At 45.2% G+C, this 16,342-nt stretch overlaps 3 protein-coding genes and 3 non-coding genes across 6 annotated transcripts in view; 2 read left to right on the top strand and 4 right to left on the bottom strand.

Moving 5' to 3' along the window:
- cntrl (centriolin) overlaps positions 1-2,495 on the bottom strand; it is a 52,151-nt gene extending 49,656 nt beyond the window's left edge. The window contains exons 1-3 of the mRNA XM_056375871.1: positions 2,487-2,495; positions 1,705-1,797; positions 1,236-1,409 (exon numbers count right to left, since the gene is read on the bottom strand). Of these exons, the coding sequence (XP_056231846.1) occupies positions 1,236-1,409; positions 1,705-1,797; positions 2,487-2,495 (276 nt within the window). The remainder of the gene's footprint in view (positions 1-1,235; positions 1,410-1,704; positions 1,798-2,486) is intronic.
- Positions 354-426, top strand: trnaa-agc (transfer RNA alanine (anticodon AGC)). Its single transcript has one exon. It is a non-coding gene; the product is annotated as a tRNA-Ala (tRNA).
- On the top strand, positions 1,909-1,990 carry trnas-gcu (transfer RNA serine (anticodon GCU)). The gene has a single exon. It is a non-coding gene; the product is annotated as a tRNA-Ser (tRNA).
- Positions 2,459-2,531, bottom strand: trnaa-agc (transfer RNA alanine (anticodon AGC)). Its single transcript has one exon. It is a non-coding gene; the product is annotated as a tRNA-Ala (tRNA).
- Positions 2,532-3,823: 1,292 nt separating this feature from the next.
- LOC130169404 (centriolin-like) lies at positions 3,824-9,826 on the bottom strand. The gene is made up of 9 exons (XM_056376131.1): positions 9,612-9,826; positions 8,826-8,904; positions 7,672-7,781; positions 7,089-7,219; positions 6,556-6,697; positions 5,553-5,626; positions 5,282-5,475; positions 4,149-4,268; positions 3,824-3,946 (listed from the first exon to the last, which is right to left on the bottom strand). The coding sequence occupies exons 2-8, from the start codon at positions 8,878-8,880 to the stop codon at positions 4,219-4,221; spliced, it is 756 nt and encodes a 251-aa protein (XP_056232106.1). The 5' UTR covers positions 8,881-8,904; positions 9,612-9,826; the 3' UTR covers positions 3,824-3,946; positions 4,149-4,218.
- A 1,119-nt stretch (positions 9,827-10,945) lies between these two features.
- The window catches only part of c5 (complement component 5), a 26,943-nt gene continuing 21,546 nt past the window's right edge, over positions 10,946-16,342 (bottom strand). Inside the window, exons 30-42 of the mRNA XM_056377428.1 lie at positions 16,297-16,342; positions 16,063-16,221; positions 15,910-15,972; positions 15,740-15,830; positions 15,610-15,649; positions 15,367-15,469; positions 15,195-15,269; positions 14,621-14,726; positions 13,842-13,925; positions 12,348-12,437; positions 11,626-11,718; positions 11,403-11,541; positions 10,946-11,316 (exon numbers count right to left, since the gene is read on the bottom strand). The exon at positions 16,297-16,342 is cut by the window's right edge and continues 35 nt beyond it. Of these exons, the coding sequence (XP_056233403.1) occupies positions 11,172-11,316; positions 11,403-11,541; positions 11,626-11,718; positions 12,348-12,437; positions 13,842-13,925; positions 14,621-14,726; positions 15,195-15,269; positions 15,367-15,469; positions 15,610-15,649; positions 15,740-15,830; positions 15,910-15,972; positions 16,063-16,221; positions 16,297-16,342 (1,234 nt within the window). The 3' untranslated portion in view covers positions 10,946-11,171. The remainder of the gene's footprint in view (positions 11,317-11,402; positions 11,542-11,625; positions 11,719-12,347; positions 12,438-13,841; positions 13,926-14,620; positions 14,727-15,194; positions 15,270-15,366; positions 15,470-15,609; positions 15,650-15,739; positions 15,831-15,909; positions 15,973-16,062; positions 16,222-16,296) is intronic.

Consider the following 16,342-nt stretch of genomic DNA (forward strand, 5'->3'; position numbering starts at 1 on the left):
TTTCATCAACCAGTCACACTATGAAATATGATCCAGGAAGTCCTGTTGGAGGAACAGCTTTATGTGTTTACAAGCTTGTTGTTATCCAGTAGAAATACAGTGTTCATCAGGAATGTTCCCACTCTGAACAGGGACACAGATTTACCACAGGAGTACAGTGGGCTCTAAAAGTCAGACTCAGTATTTTATCACACATCTCACTGCCTTTAAAGCCTCTCCACCAAACCTCACTTATTTTCTACAGAGTTAAAAGACAAAACTCTTTCTGCTGCTCTGAGCTGCAAACTTTTCTCTGTGCTGTGAGCAACATGGAGGGGGCGGAGACAAGCCCAGAACAGGAAGTGACTCACACAGGGGAATTAGCTCAAATGGTAGAGCGCTCGCTTAGCATGCGAGAGGTAGCGGGATCGATGCCCGCATTCTCCACAGACTTTTAACCCTTTACTCTCTGCACTGTCTGATGTGAGTGAAGACACCAGTGTGACACTGAAATATGATCCAGGACGTCTGGTTGGAGGAACAGCTGTGTGTGTGTAACAGTGTCTGACTCACATGTAAGTCCAGGCTGACGACCTGTCACTGCAGAGACTCAGCGATCTCCTCTCTCACCACTGCTACGTCTGGAGAGCTGTTTCTTCAATGTGCAACAGAAACAGACTGATCAGATGTGTGGAGAGAGGATGAGGAAGCTGCAACCTTCCTCACGTTACCACATGAAACAGACACAGCTGTCAGATCTTTTAATGAGCAGTCTCCTTTAACTCCTGCTGAACCCGTCCAGCTGCACTCTCTCTACATATTTCAGTTAGTAGCTGTAGTTCACCTGCCACTGTTAGATTCTCTGCTCTCACATCAGACAGTGCAGAGAGTAAAGGGTTAAAAGTCTGTGGAGAATGCGGGCATCAATCCCGCTACCTCTCGCATGCTAAGCGAGCGCTCTACCATTTGAGCTAATTCCCCTGAATGAGCCTCTTCCTGTTCTGGGCTTGTCTCCGCCCCCTCCATGTTGCTCACAGCACAAAGAAAAGTTTGCAGCTCATCAGCAGAAACAGTTTTGTCTTTAACTTTCTTTTGTTTTACAGATTTTCATATTAATATTTCAATGTGTATATTCTATACAGATGGAAATGAGCTTTTAGCCGTGTCTGGTGATTTACATGTATTGTGTATTGTCCTTGTTCAGTACAGAAATAAATCAGACGTGTAAGACATGTAAACATTGTTATTACACTCACATGTTGTGGGTCTGATGTGTCCAGTGTCAGCAGCTGTGTCTCCAGCTCTTCTGTCTCTCTCTCTGTCCTCCTTCTCTCCTCCGTCTGTCTGTCCATCTGTCTTCCCGTCTCATCAGCTTCGTCTCTCAGCTGCTCCAGGACAGACAGTTTACTGAGGAGAAGACACAGCGCCTCCTGCTGGACACGGACACACACACACACACACACACACACACACACACACACACACACACACACACACTGCTTTCACTCATGTGCTGCAGGATGTCCAAAGATTTTAAACGGCCTGTTATCTCCTCAGTGCAAAGTCTGTGTAACGTCTGATTGAGCCAGTGTGTGAACAGAGCAGGTCACGTTCATGCACAAAACGAACAGTTTTACCATTGTGTGTTTGTTACATGTATATTAGGGTTCAGGGTCAATATCATTATGCGTCTTAGGTCTGTATGTATTACAGTGTGTGTGTTACCTGTCTGTGTGTTTTGGTTTCCTCGGCTCTTCGTGTGTTCTGCTCCCGGCTGCGGCGCTGCTTGATGGGCGACCTGCAGGAGTTCAGCCTCAGCTGCACACAACAACACAACAACACAACACTGTTCAAGCATGAAAACCTCCTGAGACGCTCCTGGGTTTGATACCCAGAGCTGCTTTTTCCTTTACACTGCCCCAACAGCACGACGAGGTGGCCGAGTGGTTAAGGCGATGGACTGCTAATCCATTGTGCTCTGCACGCGTGGGTTCGAATCCCATCCTCGTCGGGATGAAGTTTACTTTAGTCTTCCATCTCAACAAAATCAGTTTCTATCCCTCACACTCGTTCTTCATTGATACTGTCACATGAACCTGGTAGAGCGCTCGCTTAGCATGTGAGAGGAAGTGAGAGGAAGAGAGAGGAAGTGAGAGGAAGAGAGAGGAAGTGAGAGGAAGTGGGAGGAAGTGAGAGGAAGTGGGAGGAAGTGGGAGGAAGTGAGATCTCAGGGGCAAACAATTCCGACGGCTCGGATAATTTGGATCCGGTTCTCAATTCCTGTCTCTTCTCATTATTATTGGAACAATAAGCTCAGTTCGTTCAAAATGATCTCCACATGTGAAAACAACGTGTGTCTAGTGCTACGTTTGCAGATCGTTGAGTTTAAGGACTTTACTTCATTTTCCTCTTTTCAGTTGACGAACAAACATCTGGTTGAGGAAAGTTAAACGCTGCTGAAGAAAGGGTCAAAAGGCTGTGGAGAATGCGGGCATCGATCCCGCTACCTCTCGCATGCTAAGCGAGCGCTCTACCATTTGAGCTAATTCCCCCACACTGGCAGCAGCTCGTCGTCTGCGCTCCTGCTTCTGTTTCAGTCAGAGGAGTCATGTCTGGAGGAGATATTAATTTGGGCACAGAGAGATTCTGCTGAAATCATTCATATGGATTTGGGAGGTAACTAACAATACACTCATTATCACAGCAGATGAAACGACTCCTCATATGTGTGTGTTTAGTTCTTCCATTCAGGTTTTTGTCTCCAGGAGTGTGAAATGTGTTCAGGACGCTGTGACCTGAACAAACACTGTCTGTAAAGATGCTGACATGTACTTTCAATGTGTTTTTACAGTTTATGAGACTTGTGGTATTTTTAATTCTCCATCATTTCAGCAGTGTCCTCATCAGCATCAACCCCAACCCAGACTTTTTCTGTAAAACACGTTGATCCATCGTGCTCTGCATGTGTGGGTTTGAATCTCATCCTCGTTCCAGTCTTACAGTGTTACCTGAGCAGTCACTACACTGAGCATGTGCGAGCCGGTGTAAACAGGAAGTAGATTGTTTCCTCAGCAAAGACAGTTGTATTAAAACAGAGAATGTAAGTGAACAGCAGCTGCTAGCAAAGACAACAAGGTCAGTAACACTGTCATTCATCATCATGTTGTATTCACCACCGGTAGTCCAGGCTGATGACAGCCAATCAGGAGAGGCCGTGAGAGTTTTCAAAATAAAATGGGTCCAGCAGAGTTTCTCTGTTTTAGAGACTGAAAACTGGACGGGAGGAGGAAACGTAGGTAAAGAAGAGTTTTAAATGGAAAACGTAGCAGTGTGGACGTAGCCTGCATGTATACATACTCTATTTTATCTGATCCTCTTCTGATTCTCGCACAGTAACTGAGCATCCTTTACTCTGTGTCTCAGTGACAGATTAAGAACCTTGATCCGAATGCCACAAAATCAACGGGTCAAGATCCAAAAATCTGTAAAGGGGTTAAAAGCCTCCAGGAGAACTAAGGCATGCTACACAAGCACTCCACCATCTGAGTGAATCCCCCTGTGAACACTGGAGGACTCAGTAAAATCACTCAGTCTCCTCTCTCCTCCCAGAGAACACACCTGCAGCAGCCGGTTGGTGCCTCACCTGACGTCAGGTCTCTGATGTGTGAGAAAAGTTAAACTTTCCACAGAAAAATGTTCTCACATCACTGACACCAATCTTTCTGTGTTTACCTGTGCTCTGCTGTCTCCTGCTGTCTTCCAGCAGCAGGTGTGATGATCCCACGTCAGTGTGAATGTTTGAGCCCTTCTGGGACTGCAGGGAGGAGGAGGAGGAGGAGGAGGAGGAGGAGGAGGAGGAGGAGGAGGAGGAGGAGGAGGAGGAGGAGTTTCGGCTAGTGGAGGTGATCATGTTCCTGATGTGTCGAGCCTTGCCGATGTACGGACTCTCAGCCACAGTGTCGACTTCCTGATGACACAAACGAGTGTGAACTTTAACACGTCTCCGTCAGTGCGCTGGCTGAATCTTATCAAATATGTTATTTTAAGTTTTACACTTTTTCAACTGTAAAATATAGATATCACAACTCCAGTATCAGTCTGGTTCTGACGTGGTTTTGTGTGTGTGTGTGTGTGTGTGTGTGTGTGTGTGGTGTGTGTGTCACAGTTACCTGTATACTGCAGGGGGGCAGAGGGCTGAGCTTGGTGTCTAGTTTATAGAAGGTCAGCTCCTGCTCCAGCTCATACAGTCTGTGAAAGGCTCTGGTCAACTCTGCTGTCGTCTTCTCCAACTGAGGGCACGGAAAAGGCTTTTAATTTGAAACAGCGACAGGAAGTCTTGAGTTGATATTAATGGCTGAACATTACAGAAATAAACAAAAAAACACACAGTAAACAAAAACAGTCAAACGGGACACATTTTACATAAAGACAAGACAGAAACATCTGTTATGTTTCTAATGAAGGTCACAGTCAACATCTGAGGATGTTTTCAACTGTGAGAACGTTATAATATAATATGAGAATTCATCTTTTACAGGAGGTGTAAGAGACATGCTGAAGGACAACACACACACACACACACACACACACACACACACACACACACACCTCTATGAGTGTGAGGCTACCTGGGATCACACACTCTGAGGGAGCTAGGGATGATGGGAGACTGAGGTTTAATGTGATGTCAGAGTACCTGATAGACCACGCCCAGCAGAAAGAAAGGAAGGCGGGGCTAGAGAATAAGGTGTAGAGAGAGAGACAGGTGACAGAGAGAAGCACGGGGAGCCACAGTGAAGTACGTGTAGAAGAGTGTAGTGCTCCTTTAATGTTCCAGTGTGAATGTCACATTCAGAGGTATTTACATCAGGTAACACTCAGCTGTAATCACATCTAGCTGTTTATTAATGTCTAACTCACATCAGTGGAGGCTGCTGTAGAAACACATAATGAACAACATCGTAAAACTCTGCTGGAATAATGTGAAACATGTAAAACAAATACTGACGTTATGATCTGAAACTTTTCCTCATTAAAACGTCTAAAAACAACTCGACCTGTGTTCTATGTGTTGTTGAGTTGTGTTCTTACATTATCACAAATGTTTCCATCGATTCTCAAACCAGAGAAATCTGTGATTTTAATCAAGGTGCCCACATGTTGTTTTGTTTCCTGCATATATACATATATATATATATATATATATATATATATATATATGTATGTATTCTGAAAAAATATACATAAAATACTGTGTCTGTGTGTGTGTGTGTGTGTGTGTGTGTGTGTGTGTGTGTCCTACCAGCTGCGTCTTGGTGTGTAGCTCTTGCTCCAGCAGTGTGTGTGTGTGTTGTTGTGTTTGTGTCTGAGCCATCAGTGTCTGGTTCGTCGCCTCCTGCTGGTGGAGTCGAGTCACTGCAGCCTGCTGCTCCCTCTGCAGCCTGCTCAGCTCTGATTGGCTGCTGTCCACCTCCCGCTGCAGACGCTCCAGCTCCTCTGAGCACAAACAACAACAAAGTGACGTTTGAACTGCAGTGAGTCTCGGACCAATCAGCTGACATGAAGGGGCGTACCGGCGTTGAAGCGCTGGAGGGCGTGTCCTCTCTCCTCCCGAGTGACTGGCAGGTCGTCCAGCCTGTCCAGAGACCTGAGGTGGTAGAGGAGGAAGAGGCGGGAGTGTGGCAGCGAGGAGGCGGGGTTTCCTGACAGGGACAGCTCTGATAGGCTGCTCAGAGAACGCAGTCTTGATACCTCATACAGCTGCAAGCACACATGCACGCACACACACACAATTATAGCTGCATACACACACCTGTAACACAACCACAGGGTGACACCTCCAGCTCAACTCAGGTGATTACACTTCAACACACACCTGTTCTGTGACAAAATAATCTCCACTTAAAGCTCCAATCACAGACTTTTTCAGAAGGAACTAGATCACCTCCTCATGGTCGTATCCCTCCGCCACTCAGACTACTCTCAGATTACATCCCTGTCATAGAAAATATGAACCATCTGTGAGAAATGCTTATTAATAATAATAATTTCTGTGTTAAGTCTTGAGTAATGGCTAAAAAGTGTTTTATGAGGTCACACTGACCTTGACCTTTCACCTTTAGCCACCATAATGTTTGTCCTTGAGTCCAGGTGAACATTTTTACTAAATTAAAGTTCTGTTGCTGTTTATCTTCCAAAAGGAATCACATCATATATCAAACCTTGAGAGGCTATCTGGATCTGTATCGGGATCTGGATCTGAATCTGAATCTGGATCGGTATTGGGATCTGGATCTTTACGGTATTGGGATCTGGATCTGGATCGGGGCATCCCTGATTACAACCAAACTTATCAGAAGGTCCAACACTTGAACAAACATCAGAATTTCTTTTTTGACGTTTGGCCCATGTCCCATCTGCTAAGGTGCAGGGGGGCGGGGTTTATGGGGGCAATGGAGATTCGTCCTCACTTTCGCACAGATGTCGTCCATCTTTACGTAGAGTCATTGGTCCTCACAAAGACAGAAACACAGATGGACACACACATGCAGTGACTGTCAGACAGCTGGTACTCACAGACGTGATGAGGTTGTGTTGGAGGTGGAGCGTGTGCAGTGACTGCAGTTTCTTCCCCAGCCACAAGGGGACGTGGTCGATCCTATTGTGGGACAAGTTCAGATGCTGCAGACTGGACAGGTGCTCCAGTCCCTCGATTCTCCTACACACACACACACACACACACACACACACACACACACACACACACACACACACACACACACACACACACGCACAATATTTGGTATTATTTCGGTTTTACTGAGAGATCACGTCCATGAGAACGAGACGCTGTACGGACAACCTGAAAACAAAATGTCTGCCGCTCTGATTGTCACCAGCAAAGAGTCTGTGCGTGTGTGTGTGTGTGTGTGTGTGTGTGTGTGTGTGTGTGTGTGTGTGTGTGTGTGTGTGTGTGTGTCTGTGTGTGTGTGTGTGTGTGTGTGTGTGGTGTGTGTGTGTGTGTGTGTGTGTGTGTGTCTGTGTGTGTGTGTGTGTCTGTGTGTGTGTGTGTGTGTGTCTGTGTGTGTGTGTGTGTGTGTGTGTCTCACTGGATGTGGTTGTGGGCCAGCTGCAGCTCTCTCAGCTGTGACAGAGCGTTGAGTTTCTCCATCCTCTGGATCATGTTGTGGTTCAGGTTTAAAACCTGCAGACGCTGACAGACGTGGAGGTTCTCTATGAACTGAGGCACACACAACACACACACACACACACACACACACACAGACACACACACACACAGACAGACACACACACACACACACACACACACACAGACACACACACACACACACACACACAGACACACACACACACACACACACACACACACAGACACACACACACACACACAGACACACAAATAACACTTCAATCTTTAAAAAATAAAAAGAACTGCTAACTGCTACAGCAGGATTCTTATATTCAGGCCACACGTCACTAATCATTAAAATGTATTGATTTACCTCACCTGCTCTACTTGACACCGCCCACCTCCAAAACAGAAACACTGACAAATAGCCTTCTTCTTTTCTAGAAAGTTTTTTAACTTCAAAATATTTCTCATGAGGAATGATTTAATAGAAAGAGAGACAGAGAGAGACAGAGAGAGAGAGACAGACAGTTTGTTCTGACCTTGATGTGTTTATCTGCAGGTGACGACGACAGATTCAGAGAACGAACCAGAGCCAGAGACCGACAACCTGTCAGCTTCAACAACAACTCCTCTGTGATGTACCTGATACCTGAGAGGAGAGGAAACAAGGAGAGGAGAGGAGAGGAGAGGAGAGAGGAGAGGAGAGGAAACAAGGAGAGGAGAGGAGAGGAGAGAGGAGAGGAAACAAGGAGAGGAGAGGAGAGGAGAGGAAACAAGGAGAGGAAACAAGAGAGGAGGGGAGAGGAGAGGAGAGAGAGGAAACAAGGAGAGGAGAGGAGAGGAGAGGAAACAAGGAGAGGAGGAGGAGGAGAGGAGAGAGGAGAGGAAACAAGGAGAGGAGGGGAGAGGAGAGGAGAGGAAACAAGGAGAGGAGAGGAGAGGAGAGAGGAGAGGAGAGGAAACAAGGAGAGGAGAGGAGAGGAAGGAAACAAGGAGAGGAGGGGAGAGGAGAGGAGAGAGGAGAGGAAACAAGGAGAGGAGGGGAGAGGAGAGGAGAGGAAACAAGGAGAGGAGGGGAGAGGAGAGGAGAGGAAACAAGGAGAGGAGGGGAGAGGAGAGGAGATTAGAAACAGTCTGTGAGTCTTGCGGTTTTAAAAAAAAAGCTTTACTGCAGGGCTCCTCCTCCTCCTCCTCTTCCTCCTCTACCTCCTCTTCCTCCTCTCCTCCTCCTCGTCTCCTCCTCTGCTCCTCCTCCTCTCCTCCTCTCTTCCTCCTCTACCTCCTCTCCTCCTCCTCCTCTACCTCTCCTCCTCTTCCTCCTCTCCCTCCTCTCCTCCCCCTCCTCCTCTTCCTCCTCTCCTCCTCTCCTCCTCCTCCTCCTCTCTTCCTCCTCTACCTCCTCTCCTCCTCCTCCTCTACCTCTCCTCCTCTCCTCCTCCTCTCCTCCTCCTCCTCTTCCTCCTCCTCCCCCTCCTCTACCTCCTCTCCTCCTCCTCCTCTACCTCTCCTCCTCTCCTCCTCTCCTCCTCCTCTTCCTCCTCTCCTCTTCCTCCTCTCCTCCTCTCCTCCTCCTCCTCCTCTCTTCCTCCTCTACCTCCTCTCCTCCTCCTCCTCTACCTCTCCTCCTCTTCCTCCTCCTCTTCCTCCTCCTCCCCCTCCTCTACCTCCTCTCCTCCTCTTCCTCCTCCTCTACCTCCTCTGTTGTCCTGAGAGTCTGCGCCTCCCTCCACCTCCCTCTGCTCCTCCATCTTCAGGCCAGAGAGCAGGACAAACTGTGGACAGACATGAGGGAGAAGAGAAAGAGTTTAAGTTTAAAAAGTTTAAAAATACAGAGACGGACGGGGAGAGTAAAGAAGGAGCATCCCCCCCCCCCCCCCCCCCCCCCCCCCTTAAGTAAAAGTAAGCTGATTATCGATCAATTAGCCTAAGTGATTGTTTGGTTTGCAAAAATTAACTAGAAATATTAATTAACTCAAATTATTGATGTTCATTTAAAAGAAACAGTTCAAATTTGAGAAGCTGAAATCGGAATATTTGTTATTTTTGCACGAAAAATTATTAATCGATTATCAACATAGTTGCCGATTGATTTGACTGATCGATTTCCTCTAAGCCTATAATAACAGCATCTTTTATAAACTTTGTGTGTAAAGATCTATCTACCTGCACAGATGTCAGATAAAAGCAGCGCTGTAAAGTTAAGTTAGTTTACTCGCAAACTAAACTAGTCTGTAATTAGTTAACCCATCAACCACATAACCAGCTAACCGTCTTAAGTTTTCAGATAATTAGCTTTAGCCTGGTTAGCGCGTCATTCTTCGGTCACCATAGAAACCAAACGCTTCCTTTAACCGGTGGTAACTTCAGTTAGTTAGTAAGTTAGTTAATTAGCTAGTTAGTTCAGGCTGAGTTTCCAACCGTCGTCCTGGAAACGCGAGAGACAAACGGGACAAAACGGGACGGTTATCGGTGACTTTACCTTTGCTAACGTTAGCCAGGTTGAGGATCGTTAATCCTCCGTCTCCATGGCAACCCGCCGACACAAAGCCGCCGGTTGAATACCGTTAAAACGGTGTCGACAGCTCGGGGACAACCGCCTGGAAAACACGGACATGTTTGAGCACAAAGCAAAAACAACGAGCAGTTTCCACAAAATCCTCCGTCTGTTCAAACCGAGCAGCAGCCGCAGGTGGGTGGTGCCTTCAGGGACTGTTATTAAACTCGTATTTTCCCCACCTTTTCGCATATGCCTCACCTTAGTCCCTCCCTGAGAGATCTGCTGGTTCTTTGAAAACAGAACACACACACACACACACACCACAGTGATCATACGACTGTCTTTAATAAAATTCAGTGTTAGTCTTCGGCTGTGTCTATAAAGGATCGTTTTTATTTCGGGTCGTTGACCGCGAAGTTTAATGTGCGCTAAAAGGATAGTCGTGATGTTTCCGACATCACGCGAAGGCAGCGTAAGCGTATGATCACTTGTTCAGAGTCTGTGGTGAAAGTCACATGTTTTCATGTTTCTGTATAAAACAGTGAAGATCAATCAATCAATTCACTAACTGAGACTATTACAGATTTATTTTGGAACTGCATCCAGGAACCTTTGGAAGGAACTGACTGATTTTATTACGTCCAGAGTTTGTAATAATTTATCCCTAAAATGGGAGTATGTAATATTCAGTTTCCATGACCGAAATACTGAGGTTCATAATAAGTTTTATGTAATAAATCTTGTTATTTGTTAATGCAAAATTTCACACATCCATAAGAGTAAGTTTTCAAATAATAAACCATTATTTCCTGATTTTAGAAATTGAAAAATATATATCTACCATTTCTAGAAGTACAAATAGAAAAGCAATTAAGACATATAATGCTTGCTTACATTATAATAGTTTCATTTAACATTATACCCTCATATACATTATATACTTTTATTTCTTTGATCTTTAATTTTCCTTTGGTTGTTAAACTGTTTATTTGTTAATATATTTGTTCTGATGAACTATTTACCATGTTTATGCTTGTTCATATGTATGATGTGCCCATACATTTTCAATTTAAAAAATACACTTCATGTCTCCTAAACAGAAACAAAACAAAACAAAAACAGACGGAGGCTTAATTCCTCTGTATCATTTGGGTCAATAATTCGATTAATCTCACATTTTCAGCACTGAAGCAGAATATCAGTTATTATTTCAGATCCTCCAAAAACTTTTTCCTGGTTGTCTGGGGATGTAATGTAACCGTCATGTATAGCAGGGTAAATATAAAGAAGGTCATTAAACACACACTGACAGAGACGACACTTCTTTACATCTTTACTGGCAGATTATAAATGACGGCACAGTTTGAAAAAGGAGAAATAAAATCCATTTACATTGTGATTGTTAAGCGAATAAAGCTACATTTGTCTGTACAGTTCACTGTGGTCATGTGTTTCCTGTTTATCAGTGTAGGTTTATCTTTATCCACACAGCTCTCATGAGTATTACGTTAAAAAGTGCAGTGAAGCTGTTCTGCTGCAGAGTTACGATGAGTCCTGGCAGTTTTCTAACAGCAGCTTTAAAGAAACCTCCTCCAGCAGGGAAATGAAGTCTGCACAGTCAGGAGAAGAATTACAGTCTGTCGGCAGCAGCTCCACCAGGGCCTCCGAGTCCAGAGCAAAACGAAACCTGCAGGATACGAACACAACACAGCGGGTCAGAGTGAGGTCACACAGGAAGAACTACAGGTGAGAGAGAGGTAGAGAGACACTGACTTAGAGCCGGTGCTGAGCGTGACCTCTGACCCGCTGGCTCCCATCACCAGGTACCGTTTGCCGATCTGGATGTCCACAGCGCTGCAGGTGGCCTTTTTTACCAGGTCCACCTCCGTACGTGAACGCACCTCGTCAAACGCTTCAGGACATGAGACAAGACAGTGTGACCTTCAGGAAATGTGGTGAAGATGAGTTTTAAAACGGAAACGTAGCTGTGTCTCACTTTTATCTGTGTTCTTCATGACTTCAACTACGGTGGCTGTGTAGGTCATAAAGTCTCCTTCTGCTGCTGAAGACTTCACGTCCACCTTAAAGGCTGCAGGGAGGAAACAGAATGTTTTTATCTGTTTTATCTCGGTTGAAAAGACACAGTTCAGGTAATAATTTTACTGTCTCACCTGTTGGTTTGTTTACAACCTGTCTGACTGTCTGTCTACTCACCTTTCTTCTTCTTCTCACGACCACAAATAAAATCCAAGTTACAAGAAACTGAACCATTTAAATCATTTAAATGCAAATAAAATGTCTAAAACATTCTCATTTTGTTTTTCTGTAAAGTGTTGGTCTGTTTCTTTGACCTACCTGACAGTCTGAGTTCAGCTAGAGAACTGTACACGTTCAGCAAGTGTTGCTGCTGCTACAGAGCTAGAATTAGCACTGACAGCCATTTACTCACTGCAGCGTCCAGTCTGCCACGAACACGTAGCTGCGCAGAGGACGTATTATAACCTCGTCTTGTAAATGCAACAATGGCTGAAGCTCTTGTCATGTGACCATCACCACCACCTTCTCCCGCCAAGAAACCACATTCAGCGACAGAGAAAACTGACATATAGCTCATTTAATGACTCCTCATATCTTGAAGTTGCTCCTTGAAAACCTTGAAATCCTTGGACCAGGAGGTGAAATATTTAGTATTATTTTTGTATTTGGTCGCTCTCTCACCGTAGCTGATGTGCGGCTGGCAGGTCTCGCTCATGCGTTTGGCCACTGTCAGAGTCAGGTCCATGTTTCCTCTGTATGCAGCACAGGCAGCTGATCAACAGACAGTTACAAGTAAATAGTTGAGCAGGTGCAGCTCTGCGTCTGATGATCCAGCATGAAGGTTTCAGCAGATAATCTTCACACCGAGGTTTTATTTCAGATGTGGAGGCAGTTTGTATCTGACCTCTGGTGACCTCCAGTCTTTGCCCCATCTCTCCATTATATATATAATCACATGTATCTTGGACAAAATGGTATAAAGAAGCTTATCTGCTGCTGTGGTCGTGTAACATCATTTGTTTAGAGCAGCAGTTTCACAGGGGGGCTGCAGACCCTCCATCTCAGGTGCTAATGTAGCGCTAGCTTGTTAAAAACAGACAACCTCTGCTGTTCTATGGAGTCACATGACTAGCTAGCCGTTAGCCAACACTCTAATCAGAAGATAGTTTGGTCTGGACCACAGTCTTTGCTCCAGGGGCCAGTTTCACAAAGAGACTTTGGGTTGGTTATAATAATAAAGTCAGACTTCAAACGTCTAAATAGAGCTGGGCAATTAATCAAATTTTATTTTCAATTATGATTCTGGCCTCCAACGATTATAAAAACAGAATCCCAGATATCTTTAACTTGTATCATGTATATCGGGAATAACTACATGGACACAACACTTTTTATTTTGAAATCAGTTTTTCTATTTTCAGTTTTTTTTTAACAAAGTCAAAGAGAAATCGTGTTGAATAAGCGCTACGTCTAAAGCTGTCGGCCTGTTTGTGAACAGCTACAGGAAGTTTTACTTTGGAAATTCAGTGAAGACTGAAACAATAAAAAAAAACAAAAATGGCCACCGTCTCAAAAAACTCTTTCTCTTCTTGTTGCACTCGCCAAAACAACGTTAGCAAACCACACATATGAGCCATGTGTTCCTGTTTCTTGTTGTTGGGCGCTACTGGTCAGAGCAGGTGTCACTGATTGTTACCGTGGTAACATTGATCGTAGACCCGAGCTAGTCTGGGGGTAAAGTGTCTAATGTTTCTGTCTTAAAACCAGTCAGTCTTTGTTTTTGTGAATCAGTCTGACTGACATCAGACTGATCTGAACCAACTCCACAGACCAGTCTGAAATATCCTTGTGAAACCGGCCCCAGGAGGCTCCGCCCCCTGTCCCAGAGGTCACGTCTGAAAATCAACTTCCTGCTTTATAGAAACATGGAGGAAGTTTCAGCTGTAGTCATAAATACTCAATAACAATAATAATTCATTTTATCTGTCAAACATCTCATCAACCAGCAGCTGTTCTGACTCCTGATGATGCTGCAGTGATGTCAGAGACAGCCACTCTCAGCCAATCAGAGGCGGAGGCGGGGCCCGTGGGGAGAGTTTTGGACCAGAAACATCGACAGTATTTCTGTTATTGCTCTTTATAAAACATGAAAAAGGAGCCGGCGGTGAAGTTTACCTGTCAGGCACTGACACTCGACTCCCAGACAGAGGCGCTGCAGCTGCTGCTCCTGGCTGGAGAACTGCTTGGTGCACATGCTGCCTGCAAGAGAACCATCATTACTCACTTACTGCTGAGGCATGTTTTGTGTGAATCTGATCTCCCTGCAGTCCGAGCTACTCGTTGTTTAAAACCTTCTTGGCACGCTGGCTGTGTTAGTCTGCGGTACGGAGGAAAATATATTATAATACAATAATTACAATAAAAGTATTTGGTCTAAAAAAAAAATCTAAATCCACAACATGTGACTGTAAAACAATAAACTGCTCAAACCTCCAGAAATAAAACAGACGTGACGTCCAGAGTCCAGAGAGGAAGTCTGACTCCCGGCAAGAAAGAAAACTCTCAGTATCTGACGATTATAAACTATAAAATCTGAATTAACTTCAACGAGAACAGAATTATGACGTCAGATCGTCATAATTCAATTTTAATGCTTAATGATCATTTTGTTTAAAGATATTTTTAAAAAATCTATATTGTTAAAATTGTTCTGTTTTGCAAATGATTTGTCGGACCACTTGCAAAACCTTGGCGACCCACGAGAGGGCCCCGGACCACAGCTTGGGAACCACTGCTATAGACGTTATGTTTCTCAGTCCTTTTCATTAGTTTCTCTTTTCCTGACCTCCACACTGCTGAGAACAGGTTCTCTGAGGGTTCTCCGTCAGTGTGTGTGTGTGTGTGTCCCATAAAGACTACAGATCCCAGGATGCACTGCAGGTTGTTACTCTCACCTTTGTCCAGAGGCTCGTAAACCTGGAACAGGGACTCGCTGGCTCCGTTCACCTTGAACCCAGTCCTGACCCGAAAACCAACGCACAGGAAGACGTCAGAGGGAACCTGATGGCGAAACACAACAAATCAAACTTACGTCTCGTTTATTGAAGGTCACAACACCTGTGTGAAGCAGCTCATCACAGCCAGGTGAGACCACAGGTACAAACGTTCCAGTCTCTCTGGATCTTCAGCGTGTCAGGTTTCATGTTCACTCAGGCTGAGAAAACTGTCAATCACATGAACCACCTGACACCCGACACCCGACACCTGACACCTGACACCCGACACCCGACACCTGACAGGTTATATACTGTACATACATCTATCTGTAATATAAATAAATAAATCAAATACCAACTATACCAACAATAAATAGGAAGAACAGAAAGAAGAAAGTATATCTGTATATCTGTATACTAGACTATATATGTAAAGTATGTATGTATAAAGGTACATGTATGTATATACATAGACACATACATACGTGTGTGTGTACCTGGATCAGGATGTTTTGTTGTGTGTGTGACTCACTAAGTCCATCGTAATGACCACGGTGTTTCCCTTCAGGTCGTAGTGGGAGATGAGCGGCTCGTCCAAGTCTCTGAACTGAACAACAACATCCAGGTGAATTCATCACACGGAGGCGGGAAACCTCAGTCTCTGTTTACACACTAAAGCTGTTGGATTGTGGCGGAGAGTTCACCTGTCTCAGGTCGTCTATGTTCGCCTCCAAACCTGTCGGCAGCTGGATTTTCATCACTGTCATACTGGAATCTGTGTTCACCTCGTTAGGAAGAGGTTTATACCTGTAACACACACCCACACACACACACACACACACACACACACACACACACACATGTTTTGGCTTTGAGGGGACAGACGACCTGAAATCACTTTATTTTTATGAATATTTTTATAATATTAGTCAGTGAGCTTCAGTTACTTTGCACAGGCGACCAGGTGAGGAGCACTCAGACTGAGATCTGAGGGGGAGGAGCACAAATGTCATCTGTGAACAGACAGGTGGAAGCACAGGTACAGAGACAGGTACGTGCAGGTGAACCGGTACTTACCCTCGGAGACGTCGGTGCCGACTATCTCTATGCTGGTGTCAAAGTTACACCTCTCCGTGGACGCGGTGGACCTGTAATAAACCGTCTTCAGCTGGAGACACAGTCAGGACGAGTTAAAGGGACGTTTCACTGAGATAAATGTCAATCAAACTGAATGAAGCCACTCCCACCTTCACGACTGACACGCCCGTGCCATGATTCGTGGACACGATGATGTCATCAGCTTTTGTCACCTTGGAGGAAAAGAAACAGGTGTAAGAGAAGCGAAGCTCAGTGGAAGGGTTTGTAAACTGACCTCCGTCAGACTACAACTACCGTCTCACCTTGATGGGCGTGGCCACAGATCGGCTCTGGGTCAGCCAGGTGTGTCCCAGCGCTCCGTTCTTAGCCTTGCTGTAGCGCATGTTGATTTCCTGATCGAGGGTGGCTCGCCTGATGGCTTTGGTGTACTCAGTCAAGGCCGCCAGAGTCAGAACTGTGTCCTGAGAGAGGCCAAAGGTCACCAGAAGAAAGGACAACGTGTGTGTGTGTGTGTGTGTGTGTGTGTGTGTGTGTACCTGTATAGAGTAGAAAGCCTCTCCGTAGTGCTGATCCTGGGTCAGC

Source organism: Seriola aureovittata, chromosome 5 (assembly GCF_021018895.1).
Source record: "Seriola aureovittata isolate HTS-2021-v1 ecotype China chromosome 5, ASM2101889v1, whole genome shotgun sequence".
Taxonomy (NCBI): domain Eukaryota; kingdom Metazoa; phylum Chordata; class Actinopteri; order Carangiformes; family Carangidae; genus Seriola; species Seriola aureovittata.